At 43.3% G+C, this 21352-nt stretch overlaps 1 protein-coding gene across 2 annotated transcripts in view; it reads right to left on the reverse strand.

Moving 5' to 3' along the window:
* Ntn4 (netrin 4) overlaps window positions 1–21352 on the reverse strand; it is a 106246-nt gene that overhangs the window by 51911 nt on the left and 32983 nt on the right. For both annotated transcript variants that reach the window (XM_028880244.2, XM_028880242.2), the window contains exon 3: window positions 14572–14850. In XM_028880244.2, coding sequence (XP_028736077.1) covers window positions 14572–14850 — 279 coding nt within the window. The remainder of the gene's footprint in view (window positions 1–14571; window positions 14851–21352) is intronic.

Consider the following 21352-nt stretch of genomic DNA (forward strand, 5'->3'; position numbering starts at 1 on the left):
AATAGGGCTTCTGTGTCCGTCTTCTTTTGAGTAGTTTAATGTTTCCAAGATCTAGCCATGTTGAAGTGCGTATGGGAACTTCATTCCTTATTAAGGCTGGAGAATACGGGACTATGGGTATGCTGTATTTTGTTCATGTGTTCATCAATCGCGGGGCATTGCGCGGTATCAACTCTTTTGCTGCTATGAATAATAATTCTGCTGTGAACGTTCATGTTCAAGATTTCATGTAAACATCGTTTCAATTCACTTGCGTGCAGAGGGAAGAGTAAAATTTCTGGATCATACCACCACTCTGTCTTGACCTCTGAGGAAATGGCAAACTGTTCTCCTCCACAGCAGCCACTGTCACTGGGCATTCCTCAGCCCTGCATCATCTCCCCGTCCTCACCGGCACTTGGGACTGTTTATCCTTTTGGTGACAGCTGTGTAGTGGATGTGAAGTGGTGTCTCGTGGTTGCTTTGGTTTGCATCCATCTAAATGACTAAAGATACAGAGAATCTTCCCACGTACGGGCTGACCCTTCGCGTTCCTTCTTTGAAGGAATGTCTGCTCGTGTGTTTTCCCCTCGGAAAACGAGGTTGGTTTTCTGTTGTCGGGCTGTGAGAATTCTTTACATACACCATGGATACTAGAACCTTACACAGAGGTGATCTGGAAAGCTTTTTTTGCCGTCCTATATAGACCATCTATTCACTTTCTTCATGGTGTCCTTTGTGTAGCAGTTTTTGATTTTGATGAAGTCAAACATGTATTTAATGATATATTCATTTATTTTCTGAGATAGCAGCTCTCTGGATAGCCCTGGCTGTCCTAGAACTCTCACTCTGTAGCCCAGGCTGGCCTTGAAGTTAGAGATCCACCTGCCTCTACCTCCCAAGTGCTGGGATTAAAGGTATGCACCACCCTGTCCAGCTTATTTTTGTTATTGTTTCTTGTGCTTTTGAGTGTCACGTCTAAACCACCCCCTAAGGCAAAGTCACAGTTAACCCATGTTTCCTTCTGAGAGCTTACAATGTTAGCCCTGGGGTTAAGTCTGTTGGTCCATCTTGACTTGTCTTTTGCGTGGTGTGTGGTAGAGATCCAAATATATTTTTGTGATTGGCTAGACATTTGTTGAAGAAACTGTTCATTGCCACGGAATAGTCTTTTTCATTGTATTGTTTTATTTTGTTTTTTGTTTTCTGAGACAGGGTCTCAGGCTCTCTGCAAAATGGAATTCTCTGTGCCACCAAGGATGGCCTCGAATCCAGATCTACCAATCTGGGTGTCTTTTATGTTTTATTCTGTACTAATTGCCTGGGCTAGCATTTCCAGCACAAAGTTAAACAGGCAGTGGGAACAGGAATACTTGTCTTGTTCCTGATAGTGGAGGAAAACACTGTTTTTTGTCACCATTGTGTATGTATGCTGTCCAGTGTGGCTAACCTTCAACATTGTATATGTACACTGTCCAGTGTGGCTAACCTTCACCATTGTGTATGCTGTCCAGTGTGGCTAACCTTCACCATTGTGTATTTATGCTGTCCAGTGTGGCTAGCCTTCACCATTGTGTATGTATGCTGTTTAATGTAGTTATCCTTTACTGTGAGGAGGATGGCCTCTCCGTCCCTAGTTTACTGAGTGCTTTTCTTCATTATTTTTGAGAGGATGCTGGTCTACTGAGAAGATCAGGTAGGTTTTGCTTTTGTTTATGATTATAGCAGATTGCATTGGTTGATTTTCTGATGATAGTAAACTCTGTCGATAAACTGAGCTTCAAATTGTATAGTCCTCTAGATTTGCATTAGAATAAACTTGTGTAAACAAGAACATACCATTCTCTTTTCTCCTTAATAAAAAGTATAAAAGTGTAACTTCTTTTTCTAATAGGAAAAACAGTGCAAAGCCTAGAGAGAAATATTTAAAGGTTTATAGTAGTTAAAAACAAATTTCTATAGTATGACACTATTAAGGAATATGAAAAGAATTTTAAAAATATCTATTATAATAAATTAAGTACAAAGCCAGTATTATATACTACAGTGAGGGATAAATGATGTATTTAAGATAATATGTGTCTTCATATTTATAAGTTTTTCTGTTTTTAAAAAAGTTCTACAACGTGGGTTGGAGAGATGGCTCAGAGGTTAAGAGCACTGACTGCTCTTCCAGAGGTCCTGAGTTCATTTCCGCCCCATGCTCACAACCATCTGTAATGAGATCTGGCGCCCTCTCCTGTCTACATAATAAATAAATAAATCTTTAAAAAAAAAAAGTTCTACAACGTATGGGGGCTGGAGGGATGGCTCTTCAGTGTTAAGAAGCTTGGGGCTCTTTGCAGGGGACGAGAACTGGGTTCCCAGCACCCACGCACGGCAGCTCAGGAAGCCCTGGAACTCGAGCTTGAGAGGATCCAGTGTCCTCTTCCGGCCTCTGTGGAACACCCCCTTTCAGCAAGTTCACGCACACACACTTTTTATGAGGAGAAAAAGTGACTTCCATGAAGGTTAGAATGGAATTTTATTATTAAGATCCATTAGAGAGTAAAATAGAAATTAAAGATGTTCCAAGAGTTTTTATTCCACCTCTACCCTGAGAGATAACTTAAGAAAAACAATGGCACATGATCGAAGTGCAATTCGTGGGCATATGAAAATGTCACAGTGACCATTGCTTTGTTCAGTTGGTGTGTTCTAACAGCAGAAAGTGAAAAAAGAAAAAGTAATGACAGTATCAGAAATTAACTGTATTTTTCCTTTACATAATTTTTTTTTCAAGACAGGGTTTCTCTGTGTAGTTTTGGTGTCTGTCCTAGATCTTACTCTGTAGACCAGGCTGGCCTCGAACTCACAGAGATCCGCCTGCCTCTGCCTCCCGAATGCTGGGATTAAAGGCATGCACCACCACCGCCAGGCTCCTTTACATAGTTTTAAGGAAATCTAATAATTAGAAACACTGAAGATAGTTTAATGTTCTCTGAAGAAGTGTGCCTCTGGATCACTGTTAATATCTGCATGATTACAAATGTTTACAATGCTTGCCTGAGGGGATTTATGAAAATAAATAAAAGGAAACTTGAGATGATCCTAAAATACATTTTGGTCTTTATGTATTGCTTTCATAAGACCACAATAACAATCAACTGTAAACAATAAACAATCTATATGAAACCCTAGGGGCAGTGGTTCTCACCCTTCCTAATGTTGCGACCTTTAACACAGTTCTTCATGGGGTGGTGACCCCCAACCATAAAATTATTTTCATTGCTACTTCACAACTGTGATTTTGTTACTGTTATGAATTATAATGTAGCTATCTGATATGCAGGGTATCTGGTTTGCGACCCTCAAATTGAGAACTGATGTTCTAGGGCTCTGGGGCTCTCTTCTTGCCTCTATGTGACATAAAGAAAATAAAAATTTGTAATTAGATACAAGTAATTCCTAATTCCTCTTCTCAATAATCCTAGGCAAGGTCTCTCATAACAAATACAGCTTCCTATTTATAAAGATGCATAAATATTGGCCTTATTTATTTGTTAGAGGATTAAAAGAGAAAAATATATATGTGTGTGTGTATATGTGTATATATATATATATATATATATGACATCAAGGCTAGCCATTTTTGTTAATTTTAACATTATCTTTTTTTTTTTTTTCTTCCAGAGCTGAGGACCGAACCCAGGGCCTTGCACTCTACCACTGAGTTAAATCTCAACCCTTTAACATTATCTTAACATACTTCTCTTATTAATTCAGGCATATATTGATCCAGAATTTTTGTTGTTGTTTTGATTTTTTTTTGTTTTTGTTTTTTTGTTTTTTTGTTTTTCGAGACAAGGTTTCTCTGTGTAGCTTTGAGCCTTTCCTGGAACTCACTTGGTAGCCCAGGCTGGCCTCGAACTCACAGAGATCCGCCTGCCTCTGCCTCCCGAGTGCTGGGATTAAAGGCGTGTGCCACCACTGCCTGGCCCTTGATTTTGTTTTTAAGACAGCATCCCAACTCTGTAGCTCTGGCTGTCCTAAAACTCACTATGTAGACTAGGCTAGATTTGAACCCACAGAGATTCACCTGCCTGAAATTCACTGTGTAGATCAGGCTGGCCTTGAACTTACAGAGATTCACCTGCCTCTGCCTCCTGAGTGTTTGGGATTAAAGGCGCGCACCACCACACCTGACTTGATCCAGAATTTTTTAACATACCATATAATAGTTACTGTGAATTGCCAACCTATTGTTATGAAAGCAGGAATTTTAGCATTTAAGGAGAGTTGAGTATGAGAGCAATTAACTACAATACAGTGAGTAAATGACATAATGATAAAATGATGATGGTAACAGCAAATGTGCCCAGCTCAAAAGGGCTGTGGGCAACTTGAAGAATGATTGGGATTTTGTGTAAAGGCTCTAATAACTCAGTTATTTGACAAAGGGTGTAATTCTTCATTTTTGCACAGTTTTGAAAGTAGGTGGCGAAGCCTGGTTGTAGTTGTTCCCAGATCACTGCTCTGTGTGACTGAAGTTCCCTTTTTATTACGTGTGGGAATCAAATGAAATTACAAACGAGTTACAGCACAGCCGCACTTTACCCGTGAGTGTTACCCTTCTGCTCAGCGTGAACATAAAACCCTCCATGGTCTCTTTAATTTCCATGTCCCTGCTAAAGCCTTGTCTGGCACACAGTGACAACCCTGCCCCTTGGAAATTCTGAGAGCCCCCAGTCAGTTTTCATTCCACTCCTGGCCGTGGGGTCTTTAGAGATGCAACTATTTCTTATGAACGTCATAGGTGTTAGTATCACATCTGAAACATTTAATAATGAAACAAATAGTCTCTTCTCCCATCTAACCAGAGCCAGCCCTGCTTAACTTCTGGAACAGGCATGGTCAGGCACATTCAGATGGTATGGCCATATATACATATATGGCCATATACCATATATAATCACTCTCGTTGCCGGCACATGAGCTCTTCTAAAGCTAGTCATTTCTTTTGTTTTGAAGCACAATTTCCAGTGAGGCACAGAGGCTCATGCCTGAGGTCCCAGCTCTGTGGGAAGCTGAAACAGGAGGGACACTTAGCCCAAAGTTCAGGGCTAGACCTTGTCACTCCCAAAATTATATAATCACAGATTTTTTTTGGTTTTGTATCTAAAGAACTAGAGAGAGAGGCTAAAATGATATCAGAATTCTCTATGACTAACATCAGTATTACTTGGCTTTCACAAATATTATAGCCTTTCTATATCCCCACCCACACTTTATTTTAGTGCATTAGATATTAATATTGCTGAGATGTGATGCACCTGCGGCCTCAGTTATATGACAGAAGAAGTGAATGTCTAACACACTTGGTTTCCCTGTAATTTAAAATGGCTGTGTCCTCAGGAGGCTGAGGTGGCAGGATAGTGAGGTTGAGGTCACCTGTATAGTGAGTTCCAGGCCAGCCTGGGCTACCTAGCAGGACCCCAGTTTTAAAGTAAAATTTTAAAAAAAAGGCTTTGAATTTTCTCTACCTTCTATAGTGTATGTACACTGTGTGTGTGTGTGAGAGAGAGAATGTATATGTGTGTGTCTGTGTGTGTGTATGTATGTGAGTATGTGTAGTGTGTGTATGTTTGTGAGTGTGTGTAGTGTGTATGTATGTGAATGTGTGTGTGTTAATAAAACATAAAAATGAGGACTGGCTTTGCATTTTATCTTCTGAATGAAATTATTTAGGACAAGTTGAAGGACATTTTCAGCTCTTACGAAACTGGCGTGCTAGAAATGAAATACCACAGAGACGTGGCTCATGAACCACAAAGGACGTATCTACGGTCCCTCTACCCCTCCTCGTTCTGCCTAATTTCTCGATTACCACTCCCTCCCTTTACGTTAGCCGTGAGACCGGCAGCCTGGCCGGTCAGCACAGGGGCTCCTCCACGCTCTCCACTATCTACAGTGTGGACTGCAGAGTGCCATGCTGGACGCGTTCATGAGAAAAGCGTTCCCAAGACGAGATGTGCAAGACGAGATGTGCTTTTCCCACCAGCGGGCACTTTCAAGAAAGAAAATGCCCAATTTGTGTTTTTCCTTCTCCACCTGTAGCAGCTCAAACTGTGGAAGAGACTCGTTTCTGCCTCTCTACATTCCCAATTTTTGGCCCAAATATATGGATGGCACTGCTTTCTTCAAAGCACACTCGTGAAAAGGCGAGCGAGCATTTTGAAGACTACACCTCGCTTCCCCCCGCCGGCTTTACATGGCACCTGTAGAGGCAGCGGCTGTGACCTCAGCATTTTAGCTTTCAGACATTTTCACCCTCTTACCTTACCTCACTGCGAAATAACTAGAGGTCTGTCAAGAAGCATTTACATATTCTGTGAGAACTCTTGAAAGAAAGCCCACATGGAATTCTTTCATGAGTGCAGGTGACTTTTTGTTTTGTTTTGTTTTGTTTTTTGTTTTGTTTTTCGAGACAGGGTTTCTCTGTGTAGCTTTGCGCCTTTTCCTGGACTCACTTGGTAGCCCAGGCTGGCCTCGAACTCACAGAGATCCACCTGCCTCTGCCTCCCGAGTGCTGGGATTAAAGGCGTGCGCCACCACAGCCCAGCTCAGGTGACTTTTTAATGGTTCTGGGTTTGAAGACTTCGTAATTACTCGTCACTCTGAGTGGTTGCTCACTGTTTAGGGACTCCTGGCAGAGCTACCTAACAACACGAGACTCTTGAAACAAGAGGGTGTGACCTTGCCATGAAGTAAGAAAGGTCCCACACTAACTGGGCAAAATGGGAAGGCTTTATGTCTCGTTAATGTTAGGAATACATCGCCGTCATGCTGGGGACAGGGTCACCTATCCTTCCAGATCTTTGTGGGACAAACGAAACAAGCTGCTGCTCTTTGTCAGCAGCACAAATGCTTTAGGGCCACAGGTGGAATTAACGGCTATTGGATGCAGAAAATCCTCTTCCCAATGAACTGAGGGATAGCCATTACCCTAACTCCTAAAAGACAGCCACATGTAAATTATTTACTTTGTAGATATCCAAATCCGATATCCAAAGTTGTTGCTTGCTTGCTTGCTGTCTGTCTGTCTGTCTTTTTAAATTTTCTTTTCTTTGGGCCATTACACTGGCTGATGAATGGAAGAACAAGAGATTGTTGCTAATTTGGGGATCCATATTTAAAGGTAGACAACCTGGATAGATTTCCTATCTCTTTAAGTGTCCTTCCAATGAGATTTTCTTTCCCCCAGGGCTGGTGTGGTGTTATAAACCTTTAATTCCAGCACTTGGGAGGCAGAGGCAGGTGGATCTCTGTGAGTCCAAGGCCAGCCTGGTCTACTGAGTTGAGTTCCAGGACAGCCAGGGCTACGCAGAGAAACCCTGTCTCGAAAAAAAAAATCAAAAAAAGTGCTAAGCATCACCTGAAATGGTGCAGAGTGAGAGCGTTATAGATTATTTAACCTCTTCACTCTATTGTGTCCTGGCTTCCGTCCTTGCTAGGTTGAGATTCCACAGTGTGTATTGTCAGAACCCATCATCCTCTTCTTCCCCTCTCTCCCTCCCCCCTTCTCTGTTCTTGGACAGTTAACCCTAGTTGGATTAGTGTCTTTCACAGTATAACAATAAGAGAATGAGTTTTTGAGTCTGGCAGGTGAATTTAGTGTGGCTGTCCCCTAATAGCTTTTGGGAAGCCAGTACATATCTCCATGCTTTAGTTCCTCTTCTGTGAAAAAAACGATGACCATACATTATATAGCTGTTGTGAAAATTAAATTCAGTGGCTTTTGTAGCATGATAGCCGAAGACTTGTTATACCACACTCAATAAATGGTAATGTTGGCATTTTTAGTCCATGAGAGCGTGTTTTTTTTTTTTTTTTTTAATGCCAAGATCTAAAACTAACTTACAGGTGTTCACTTCCAAATATAAATATGTATCCTACTGCAGAAAAAGATTTTACAAATCTCCATTCGATCATCTGATTTTATAACGTTGTTTTAAACTGTTTTTTCCACAAAACCTGAAAGATTAGTTTTCTGATGATATATAACATATATTTCACAGACAGCATTTTCTTTTTATTGACTTTTAATTTTATGTGCATGAGTGTCTTGCCTACATATGTATGTGCACCTTGTGCATGTCTGGTGCCTGCAGAGGCCCGATGAGGGTCTTGGATACCTGGGACTGGAGTTATAGACTGTTTTAAGCAGCCATGTAGGTGCTCGGCTAGAACCCAGGTTCCTGGATGACAGCCAGTGCACTTACCCCTGAGCCATCCCTCCATCTCCCTGGTGATATTTCTGACTTATTTATAATACAGGAAATTGTTGAAAGAAGATCGAACTATGGACTTAACTCTGTTCTGTACTTATGATGCTTGAGTTGTACAAACATGGATAAGTGTATTCATATTCAGTTGCAAAACAAACAAAAAACTATTGCTGGGCGATGGTGGCACACGCCTTTAATCCTGGCACTCAGCAGGCAGAGGCAGGCGGATCTCTGAGTTAGAGGGCAGCCTGGTCTACAGAGTGAGTTCCAGGATAGCCAGGGCTACACAGAGAAACCCTGCCTCAAAAATCAAACCAAACCAAAAATCTATTGAAATAAGACCATATGGATGATTCTCAAATATGCCTCACATAGCTTGGTGACCGGGTGACATTATCCTCAAACCCAGCTGCTACGGTTCCCCAAATCTCGATATTGATTCTTACATTTAGAATACAGCAGTCAAAATACCGACCCTCCTTTTAAATGAGTTTCTCATCATGAAGTATAAATCCACCTTAACAAGCATAGCTCAAGGCATTTAAATAATTCTCCACGGTACTCAGAGGTCTCTGGTGTAATCCAGTGGATTGGATATTTCAGTTTAAAAAAAAAAATCCATTATGTTCCTGTTCATCGCCATTCATCATCCAACAGCTGTAAAATCACCAGCTGCTAGAAAAAAAAAAAAAAAAAAACAAAAAAACCAGGAACTCAATCAGGCCTCCACAGCTGCGAAGAGAAGAAACCATAGCTTCTTCCCCTCACGTAATTTCTGGGCTCTCAGCAGGCTGGAGGCAAAGTCCAGTTTCTGGAGCCCCAGAACCCTTAACCTCGTAAACATGTCAAGTAGCGCATAAGCCGTGATTTATTTTTGTCGTAACTGGGAAGACGTGTATGTGGGAAACGCAGCAGAGGTGGCTGAGATCAGGCCACACGATAAGAACAGCGAAGAAAGTAGTGTTTACCCTAAGGTAGACATCGCCATCACTGTTCACTTTCCGGAGGCAGCATTTCAGGACACAGTCCAGCCTGGCCTCAAACTCGGAATCCTCCTGCCTCGGCCTCCTGAGGGCTGGGACCACAGGCACGCATCACCAAGCCTGAAACCTTCACACTTTGAATCCTCACAGTAACTATGAAAGCAGATGTCATCCTTATTGTATATGGAGGCTGAAGTTCATGGACACAGAGTGACTTAGCACATTCCGTGATGAGTCATAGTCATGTCTGGTTGGCGCCCAGCACGGCTCCCGGCCAGTCACTGCAATGCTCTGCCTTCCAGAAAAAGGACCCGTTGGGGGAAAATGCAGCTGGGAACAGCTGGATGGAGTGGATCTGGGAAGAGGGAGGAGTTGATATTCTTTTTGAAAGAAACACAGAGCTGCCTACGGGAATCTCCCTTCGAAAGGCAAGGAATGGCCCTACCGTCTTAGAGAGCTCAAGAACATAGGACAGGTGTCATTTCCATGAACATCCCTAAGTCACTACCATCAACCATTAAGAATTCTAGCCTGGGGCTGGAGAGATGGCTCAGTTGTGGAGAGCATCTGTCGCACGTGCAGAAGACTGGGGGTCGAGTCCTAGCATCTACATGGTGGCTTACAACCATCCAGAACACCAGTCAGGGGATCCAACAGGCATCCGTGTGGTGCACATACATGTATGCAATTCATACACATAAAATGAAAAATATCAATTTTTTTAATCTTAATAAAAAGAATTCTAGTCTAGAAAAATCAGACTTTGTTACAGTGACTCCTAGGAACACGTTCACGATATATGAATCATAGTCTTCAAACCAGTTACCTCAGACAGAAGCACCCTAATCACCGGGTAGACTTGCTCCACAGACTCCAGGGCCCTGTCTCCAGAGACGCTGTCACTCTGGGATAGTCTAATGGTCTGCATTTCTCACAGTCTACTGGGAAATGTGGATGGTGTTGTTTCAGGGACTACACTTCAAGAGCTACTCGTATAGAGAAAAAAAATGTGCTGAGAAGAGTCACACTTACATGAACATACCTAGGATAAGGTGACCTACAAAAGAAGAGTATTTCTTAAGAGGCCAGACATCACTCTGAAGTCATAAGTTATTAATCCAGCTGTTTTGTTTTTTGGTGTTTTTTGTTTGTTTGTTTGTTTGTTTTGTTTTGTTTTCAGACAGTTTCTCTGTTAATTTTGACTTCTTGTAGACAAGCTGCTCAAATCACTGAGATTATTGCTCTGCTATAACAATTCTGGAGCACGTTGCCATCTGTAATCCAGCACTCGGAGAGCTGACCTCAAACTCACTGAGATTCGCTATGCCTCATGCCTACACAAAACCTGTCTCGAAAAACCAAAAAAAAAAAAAAAAAAAAAAAAAAAGAGTGTGTGCCACACCACCTAGCTAATACAGCTGCTTTAAGTCATGTTCATATAATCAACAGTGTCGACAAATAGGCACACATGGAATGACAGTTGACCATGGTATGTGTCCCTGAGGTCAAGGGTCAGTCTTCTGATGTGCTCTTTGTTCAACTAAGCAATCTAAGAACAAGAACTCAGCGAGTCAAAAGAGGCAACCATTTCCAGATTTAGGATATATATGTGTGTGATGTACACATTCGAGCGTGTGTGTGTGTGTGTGTGTGTGTGTGTGTGTGTGTGTGTGTGTGTGTAAGCATGTGGAGGCCAGAGACCAACATTGGATGTTTTCCTCATTCTACCTTATTTTTGAGAGGGTCTCTCACTGAACCTGGAGCAGCTGGGTCGCCTGGCCAGTGAGGTTCAGGGATCTACCCACCTCAGCTCCTCACAGTGACAGGGTTACAGACGTGTGCTGCCGTGCCTGGCTTTTTGGTGGATCAAAACTCAGGCTTTCATGCTTACTCAGCTAACATCCTGGCAGATGAGCCATTTCTGCAGCCCCCAGTTCCAAATTTAAAACAAGTTAAACACCCCTAATCCAAAATTCTGAAATCCCAAATCCAGGACTTTCTTTCTGGGCATCATTAAGATAGTACAAGTGCAAAATTCCACACTTGACCTCTGTGATGGCTCATAGCCAAAACATGGATGCAGTGTGACTATTGTATACAGTTATCTTCACACTCTGTGTATAAGGTCCACATTAAACATAAAAGAATTCATGTTTGCATTCAGACTCCACTCCCAGGATAATCTTATTATGTATCTGTGAACTTTCCAAAAATCCCAAATATTTCTAGTCTCAAGTATTTCAGAAAAGCGACGTTCAACCTATATAACCAACTCTTCACAGAAAAATAAAATAAAATTGCATTTAAGCGTGTGCCCAATGACTTCAGTGTCAGGCAGCCAGGGATTTTTCTATTTTAGAGACAGGGTAGGGATGCTCGTGAAACCAGATCCCTGAAGGCTGACAGTCTTGGCCTCTTGTCTTGGGTTCTACCCTTTTCCTGGTGCTAGCTCCAGGTTTGGCTTGACCTGCCCTGGTTCAGTCAGGTACACACTTATGTCAGTCAGGCTAACCCACTATGGCCGAAGTTCAGTCTGTCTGCAAACAGGCAGAGACGCCAGGAACTAGGGCTGTTTTAAAATGAAATTGATTCCCACTTCAAAGTCGCCTGAGACTAGCCAGGAAATAAGGTTCCCATTCCACGGATCTTCCTATAGAAAGGGGTCCTTCATGCTCCCACCCTTTTGACGTGGACAGACACTCACTATAGGAGTATCACTTATTCAGCTCCCTTTTATTGTTTGATAATTCTCTGGGTGACAGAACATTGCCTAGAATAATTTTACTTTAAGGTTTCTATATTTTAAAAAAACGTGTTAAGTTTGAGTAATTTTCCCTTATGGATTCCAGCAGAATGAAGAAAAACTTGTAGTGGTTTCTTTGAGGAAGGATTACTAATTCTTTGAAAGTTCACAGCTGGATGACCTATTTAAAAACAGAAAAAGAAAGAAAGAACTGCTTCCAAGTGCATGCACATGAATGTTCTATTCTGGCCACTTAGTCTGGTTGGTAAGGGGTCCCCAGGTGTTTAAAAGGTCCTTCATTCTACAGACACTCATGAGTACCCCTCTGCGTCATGTACTGGGGACCTCAAGGCTTACACCTGTCCTTTTGCCCAGGACTCTGCTCTGAAGTAGCCCCGCAGGGCTTAGAGGACAAGCCAGCTGAGGGAGCAGAAGGCCTGTGCACCTTTCCATAACTCACCAAGACTTAAGAACACTCTTCCTCCCGTGAGCTGTCTGGTTGACAGGTGCCCCACAAGCAGCCCACAAGCAGCCTGCAGCCTGCTATATACCTATAAATATGGCCCAGCAAAACAGTCAAAACAGTACTTAACACATGAGCTTTTCTTTTCCTGTCATGTGACTTGACTGTGCAGGTCTCAAGTATGAACTTTGAACTTCGTAGATGACAATGTTTGGTTGAGAGAAGCCAAAATGTCCATCCCCTGCTGGAGTAGGTTACTTGTGTCTAGAGTATCTGTGGCATTCATATTTGAATCATACCAGAAGGAAACTAACTGAGATAAACAAAATTATTCCAATCTTTCTTTGTAGCAGTATTATTTCAAAGGTCTTTCACTGCCTAGAAATGAGCAGACTGCATGAAAGCTGCACTTCTTTCTTTCAATTTGGGGAACACTCAGTGACTAGAGGTAATCATTTCTATTATTCTCTGGCCACTCCTATTCATCTGAGGCACCCTAGAAACTCAGCCCTATGAGCATACAGGGTCCTGCTGGGTAACCAGTCCATGGTCTGTCCTACATTGGGACCAGGATAAAGAGGAGCCTGTAGAATCTACCTTTTATGTGATGTTCTATGAATACTCAGAGTTGTTTTGTTTTGAGACAAGGTCTCCCTGTGTAGCCCAGGCTGACTTTGAACTTGCAGTTTTCCCAGCTCAGCCTCCTGAGTGCTGGGATTTACAAATGGTCACCATTCATACCCAAGTGACTCCAGCCTTCTTAATGTAAATGTCTTCCGTTTTGTTTGTCACGGCCGTTGTTACGTCTTTTGGTGTGCTTGGGGATGTGTAAAATTAAAGAATTGAGTGCACGCAGGATGTGAATAGACCAGCCTGGAAGACCACCAGCAGCTTGCCGGGTAAGGAAAATGAGACGCACGAACAACTCTACACTTACACTGGGCTGTAAGGAAGAGATCTCGACAAAGTGGATGGAAGCGGAGATCATTACGTTAAATGAAATAAGCCGCACTCATGAAGCTAACACACGTCTTCTCTCATGGACAGAATCTAGGCTTAGATTTATATTTGCCTATGTAGGACAGGATTGCAGACCGGGTACTACTTAGGAAGAAAAAGTTCTAAAGAGAGGGTAAATAGAATAAATGGGACGTGAAGGGAACTTCTAGGGAGGAGAGAGGTGGGGAGGGGTAGAATGGAGGGTGGGGGCTGAATAAGCACCAAATATAATGACATGCCGGTGTGAAAAATACAACAGTGAAATCTGTTACTTTGGGGCTAGCTAAAAATTAATTTCAAAAAAGTAAAGAAAAATGTTAAGTTTTAAAAAAAAAGAATTAAGAGTGTTTTCCTACTTAGTTTTAGGTGTTTTTTTTTTTTGTTTTTTTTTTTTTTTTTTTCTAATCCCCATCCATAGTTCTGAAGTGCTCGATGTCTGAGACCTTTTCTGTTTTGGAAGATAGCGAACATAACCAATGCTGATTTTTTTTTTTTTTTTTTTTTTTTTTAAATCTTCTTCCACCTGTGTTCACTTACTGAGCACCTGCTTCTAGGTCAGGTAACCTGCCGGGTCCTGAGGCTATGGATATCCTGAGAACACATCCCCTGGTCTCAAAGGGAGATGGGCACTGTTGAGGAGGGCACAGGACATTCGCCAGGAAATGGATGGAAGACATCTGTCTGTGTCCTGAGAACACAGCAGTGGGAGAGGTTCGCTCTGCCTTCGGGTGAAGGGAGTTTGGATCCTACTGATGGACAGCAAAGCCACAGACACTGGATTGAGGATCTTGTTTTCCTCACTCCATAATCTCAACAATGGTCCCTATTTACCATAGCCAAAGGTGACTTGTGTATATATGATAACACCAACTTCTCAATACTGCTCGCATTACCCTTTAGATCCAAAGGTCATGGCGCAAAAACTGCCGTGCATATTTCCCAAGGAATCTAGTTATCCTACTTGACAATAATTCCAAAATTGAAGTTTCAAAAACAAATTAATAGTGCTTCATGGGTCGAGTAGGGAGTCAGAGGGGTGGATGGCAAGGAGGAAATGCAAAGCACTGTTAGGCAGACATCAACGCAGGGGACTGTGGTCCCCAAAGCTGAAGGTAACTTCTGGTTGGTTTTACCTACCACATGGAATGCTCCCGGGGCCTTGACGGGTCTGAAGCCATCCACAGGCACACACTGGTCAGCATGGCCGTTGCAGAAGCAGCTGCCCTTGACGATGAAATCATAGACCGCATAGTGCGTGAAGTGCTGAGGGTTGGCGTTCACGTCGTTTCCCTGGCAGGGGCAGGGCTGCCGCTTCAGCAGTTGCACGCGGAGGTTGGTGATCTTCAGCTGCTCCTGGACTTTGGCACTGTAAGGGTTTTCTATGTCGTATGGCGGGGACAGAGCTCTGAAAATAACCTGCAAAGAGAAGAAAACACGGTATGTGTGTGCAGGCCGTGTGCAAGCCCCGGGTTGTTGATTTATACCTTCGGTTATCTGTGAGTGATAAGATAACCAGGGGCTTTTAGACCTTGGTCACACCTGGAGAGGAGCCACCCTGTTATTCTAAGGGAACAGGTGTACCTCCTGTTGGGACGCATGTATACAGTGAGTAACCAACGGAGACTTGGCTCTCGAGAGGAAGGTGGCCCGTGCGAAGGTCACGGGGAAGAGCATTCTGAGAAGAAGGAACAGCAAGCTTCAAGGCCTCCTAGTAGTACCAAGCTTGACTTATTTCTGGAAGAACAATGGGCCAGCCATGGCGGCCAGAGGATCATACGAGCCAAGAGTTCAAGACCAGCCAGGGCCACATAGACAGACCCAGGGTCAAAACCAAACCAACACGATCAGTGTAATTGGAGACCAGTGAAGCAGGGAAGAGGGGCTGGAGAGAGGAGGAAACACGCACCAGGCCTGGCGAGGCTGTGGTGGGGTGGCTTGCACCGCAGGGAGCCAATGGGAGGGTGTGGTGGCCAAATACCCCATCCGAGTCGTTATGTGTTCTGAAAAGAAAGCGTCATTTCCCAGGGTACAGCTTGTGCAGGTCAAGAGTGAGAGTATGTGCTTAGCACAAGGGAGGCCCTGGGTTTGATGCCTCCCACTTCAGTGACTAAATATCTAAGTAGTCAAAAATCAAACAGGAGGGCCAGTTGAGAAGCAACCGTGAAGCCAAGATCCAGGAGCTTGTATTTCTGAGTGAAACTTAAAACCCTTTCAAAGACTAATTGATTAACAATTGGGGCCATTATTGATATGAAACAAATATTTTTGGTTTTCCTTTTCTGGAACTGAATTCCACATTGGTGGCACTTTATATACACACACACACACACACACACACACACACACACACACACACATATATAGATACATACATACATACACACATACATACATACATATACATATATACATACATACATATATTTATTTATTTATTTATTTACATGATCCTACGGATGCTAAATGCTCTGCCCTTGAGGGCAGACTGATTTCTGAGATGAGTCAGAAGTCATTTAAATCCAAGTGTAAGGGGAAAAGGACCTGACCAAGCTGCCGACAGCGTCCTTGGTTAAACACACCGTGTGATTAACGAGACTGCTTCTGTCGTGAAGGCTACAGATGGACGCTGAAGGTGTGCGAAGGAATCGTGAGGGAGGGAGGCCCGAGGGGCAGGCTCTGGCTACTGGGAAACCTTTGGCCATGTGTGAGTCTCTGCAGGACGGGGGTCATAAAGTGGTTCTGGCCTGGGCGGCACCCAATCCCCAACTTGCCTGTTACCTGGAAGACCAAGGCTGGTAGGACATCACAGACGATGGAAACCAAGGGATATAAGAGATTCCGAAGCCTTGTAACGTGAAACAGTATTTTAAAAGCATGCTTATTACCCAGGCTTTATAAAGACAGGATAAAACTTAGGTAGTCTTGAGCATTACGCATGTTGAGATTCTTGAGTATCTTTTGGGCTGTGAGGACTTAAAAAACTTTTAACAATAATAAATAAAAACTAGGAATATTTTGATAACTAAGCAATGCAAAATAATTGTCAAATATAGGCTTTGGAAAAACTACCACTTAGGGAAAATGTACCCAAATGACTGTGCAGAAAAATAAATTTTTAAAAAAAATTTGTTTTTGTTCCAAGGATCAAACCAATGGTCTTTGCCCATGCTCACATGCTAGGGAGGCCCTCTGTATCCTTAACACTGTTTTCACTTTTTCTTTTTTCTATCAATTTTTCTTAAGGATGCTTCAGACATAAAACTTTCATTTCAGAAATGGATTTTAGGGGGCTGGAGAGATGGACCCTCAGTTAAGAGTACTTGTTGCTCTTGGTAGAGGATCTAGGTTTAGTCCTCAGCACCCACATGGTGGCTTACAAACATCCACAGCTCCAGTTTCGGGGGTCCGATGCCTTTGTCGGAACTCCAAAAGCACCAGACACGTGTGTGGAACACACGTGTACGTGGAAGCAAATCACTGACCCACTTGAAAGAAATAAACATTGTAAAAATTTAAAAAAAGAAAAGAAAACAAACGGTCAGCATAGTGTCACACGCCTTTAATCCCGGCACTCAGGCAGAGGCAGGTGGAGTTCCAGGCCAGCCTGGGCTACAGAGTGAGTTCCAGGCCAGCCTGGGCTACACAGAGAAACCCTGTCTCACTCGCTATCCTACTTCCTAAAAGAAATGTATTTTTTTTTTTTAAGCAAAAGCATGAAAAGGCAGGAATTAACTGTGGAGGACCTCATCGCCATGCCTCTGAGGATAAAACTGCTCTTGACCAAATGTAACACTGCTTGGGAGGGACTCAGTGCGTACTTGGCCTTTATACAGGAGCCGGAACGACTCTCCAGTGTAAAAGAGAAGGCTGAATTACCTCACACTCTTGCTGAACCATCCTCCTCCCCGCCCTGCCAAAGACCCATTTCCTTCAGAATAAAATACAGTCTTTCAATGGCCCTGCCTGATTTGGGTCTTTAGTACTCAGAGTACCTGTGCTTAGTACCTAATAGTCTACTTATAGTACTAACAGTAAACAGTAAACAGTACTTACAGTTCCTGTGCTTAGTACCTGACAGTTTTATAGTACTAACCATAAACAGTACTTTAGTGCCTGTGCTTAGTACCTGACAGTCTTATAGTACTAAGCATAAACAGTTCTTTAGTACCTGTGCTTAGTACCTGACAGTCTACATACAGCTTTTTTTTTGATCTGTGTTGTCTTCCAGGGTAGAATGAAAACTTCCTGGGGTTATTTCCAGAATCACAGGAACCATCCTGGCACTTTGTAGGTGTTTGATGCCTTTTTGGTAAGGGACTAATTAATTACAAAATTCCCCTTGGCACCTGAGTGATGGTGAGATTGTAAGCACCCTCTCTCTGCACAGAGCCCTTGTAGACAGCCTGTGCTGAGTTCCACAGCATCAAAGGGAGAGGCAAGAACTTGACCTAGATGTCATAAAAGCTGCACTATTAACCTACCAGCCCATGCATCTCTGAACACCTCAAACCCGGACAAACGTAAGTTACCTTAAAAGTATTCTGGCCCATTTCTATTTACATGTAAAGTTGGTGGGAAATGACATGGGGCGGGGGATGATTAAATTTTCCAACCAATACTACGTCACAGAGTTGAGAGTGTCGTCGCAGAAGTAATGAGTTTTGCTTTTGAAGGACAGAAATCAGCACATCCTTCGTATTTTTGAAACGCTTAATAAACACGACGCCCCAGAGCTGGCGCCATCATGGGCTGGAAATGAGACACGGGCATTTCTGTGTGCTCTTCTTGCAGGCATGGAGAGGCGTGGTCCAGTCGGTGCCCACTGAGAAATGCTCCTCTCTGCTGTCTGGCCACCCTTCCTGTTCCTGGACACTGGTGGCGGCTGTTTGCTCTCGGTTCCGGTCACGTGTTTACCCTTGACGTTCTTGACATTTACCCTGACTCCCTCTCCCTCCCCACCCCTCTCACCCTGTGAGTTGTCCGGCCCCAGCACAAGGGGAGGAAGATCTGTCAAGGTTTGGGGAAACTTAGAGGCCCTTCTGCTTCCTGAACCCAGCCCAGGGAGGCTGAATGGTGGCTCTGTGCTGGGTGTGCATGACACCGGGGGTTGGCACAGTGATATCAGCAGGGAAGGGACATCATGACCCCTGAGGCTGCGTGCTGGGACAGAGACAGCAGAGTACCACAGACACAAAAGGGAACGGGAATTTAAACCATGAAATCTTTTTTTTTTTTTTTCCAGAGAGGAGACGCCTTAATCTGATACTCTGGGAAGGGGATCTAGCCTACATCAGGAAACAAAGAGTCGGCCAACCCAGAGGCTGCAAAGTCCTGGCAGGTGGCCCTTGAGTCCCACCCAGAAGAAGCCTGTGTGTCACCACCAAAGAGAAGTAAGGCACAGTAGAAGCCCTCCATTTCCCAGAAGCCTCTTTTTGTTTTGTCCACATGAAGAGCAGGAGGTGCCTGGGGGTGGACTCATCATTGGTCTTTTTCTGCCCCCAATTGCTCCTGAACACACACTTCCAACAAGTACACTTGAGTCAGGAGCAAGCTGTCCTGAGCAAGACTAAGTAAGCATCACTTCCTGTTAGGGCCGATGCCCAGTGCCTCAGGATTCTTTTCCCTTAAAATAAGTGATTTTATTGTATTTTAGTTACTGACATTCTGCTCATTACAGAGAAGTTCCATTCATACTTTAGAAGACAATTCCGTACCCACCTATGTTTTTACCACAGACAGCCAGAAATGTGAACTTGATAATATCTTTCCCCCTGAACTCTTGTATAGACTGCCAGCAATCTGTACAACTGGTGAGTATTCTTCCAAGTCAAGAAATATGCCCATACATCAGCGGTTCTGAAAGTGTAGTCCTTGGACCTACAGCGGCACCCTTGGAGAATGGTTTAGAAAAGCAAAATTCTTGAGCCCTATCTCAGGTCAACTAAATCAGAAACTCTACAAGCTTGGCTGAGCAATCTGAGTTTCAGTGGGCCCTCTAGGTAATTCTGATGCAGGAGAGAGTAAGAAACATTGCCACACAGTTAAAAAAAAAAACAAAAACAAAAAACTTGCCTAGAATGCCATTGTATGGATGACATAATTTATTCAGCCATGCAGCTATTGTTAGGCAATGGAACTGTTTCCTTCTCCATGTAATCAAACACAATGAACAAACAGCACTGTGAGTGAAATGTCAACTCACATGGCATTTTCCTAACTTCCAAAAGTAAGATCAATGGGGCAAAGAAAATGCATAATTTAAAAATATCTGCCCTTCTGAAAGAATCTTGGATCCTCTCCTATCCAATCCCTGGTCTTGCCTGACGCCCCTCCCCACTTTTTCCCCTCCCCCACCCCTCTTTCTCAGTTTAAGGTTTCTCTGTGTAGCCCTGACTGTCCTGGATCTCGCTCTGTAGACCAGGCTGGCCTCGAACTCAGAGATCCGCCTGCCTCTGCCTCCTGAGTGCTGGGATTAAAGGCATGCGCCTTTGGTTTCTTCTTTGACCTATGAGTTATTCAAAAATATGTTCATTTCCAAATATTTTGGGACTTCCCAGGCATCTTCTTGTTGATTTTGTTAATCAAACTCTCTTGGGGGTCAGAGAACACACTGTAGGGTGCCACTTCACACCTACTGACACTTGTGTTATGGTCCAGTAGACTCCTATTCTCCACACCCTCACCCCACCCCACCCCACCCCCTGCCCTGATTTCTGTGCAGCTGTTGTGTGTTTTGGTTCTCCATATAGTATAACCTCCAAGACAGCTTGTTGAGACCTTTGCTTTAAAAGACAGTTCTCCTTAAGGAAAATTTAAAAATAAGAGAAAAAAATTTACACTATTTACATTTTCCATTTTTGTTTGTTTTGTTTTTTGAGACAGGGTTTCTCTGTGTAGTTTTGGTGTCTGTCCTGGATCTCGCTCTGTAGACCAGGCTGGCCTTGAACTCACAGAGATCCCCCTGGCTCTGCCTCCTGAGTGCTGAAATTAAAGGCATGCACCACTACCGCCCAGCCTACATTTTCCATTTTTTATGATACTTTCTCCTTTTTGTAGCCCCAGATACCGATCTGGTATCAGTTTTCTTATCTGAAAAATACTTTAACATTCCCTGGAAGTACAAATTGGCTGGTGATAGACGTTTTGTCGGGCAAGGGAGACCTTTCTAAGCCTGAACAAAGTCTCCATTCTGTCTTCATTTTGGAAGAAAGTTTTGCTGGGTATAGAATTCTAAGCGGCCATTGTTGGCTTCCCATTCTTTTTTTTTTTTTTTTCTGGTTTTTCGAGACAGGGTTTCTCTGTGTAGCTTTGCGCCTTTCCTGGGACTCAGGCTTCCCATTCTTTTAGAGTCCGTCTCCACTGTCTTCTTGCTGGCATCAGTGAAGATGGAAGCCTTGTCATCCCCACACTTGTTCCTCCCCACACGCTGTGTTATGTTTTTGCTCTGGCTGATTTCAGGTTTTCCTTTTTACCATTGGTCTTCAAGCAGTTTGGTGATGATATGCCTTGGGGTATTTGGGGTATTTTTCTTTTTGTTTGTGTATTTTGTACTTCTTTGATCTGTGAGTAAATGCTTGTAACCTAACAAAACTGTCAGCCATCCGCCCCCCACACCGCTCTCCATTCCTCTTCCTTCTGTGAGTTTCAACTATATGCACATGTTAAATTGCTTGAAGATTTTTCACAGCTCACTGGTCCTTTTCTCCCTTTGCTGTTTATTGAGTTATAATCACCAGTCTTGTCGTCTGTGGTGTCTTCTAATACAAGCCAGACTGTTCTTCACCTCAGCCATCAACATTTTCAGCAAGAGACACTGGATTTTCATTATCTTTTCCGTGTTTCCATGGATGCGTTTTTTCTTCCCATCGTGTGCTGACTTTCTGTTTCTTTGCAAGTCTTGATTGGCAGCAAGACACTG

This window comes from Peromyscus leucopus, chromosome 18 (assembly GCF_004664715.2).
Source record: "Peromyscus leucopus breed LL Stock chromosome 18, UCI_PerLeu_2.1, whole genome shotgun sequence".
NCBI lineage: Eukaryota > Metazoa > Chordata > Mammalia > Rodentia > Cricetidae > Peromyscus > Peromyscus leucopus.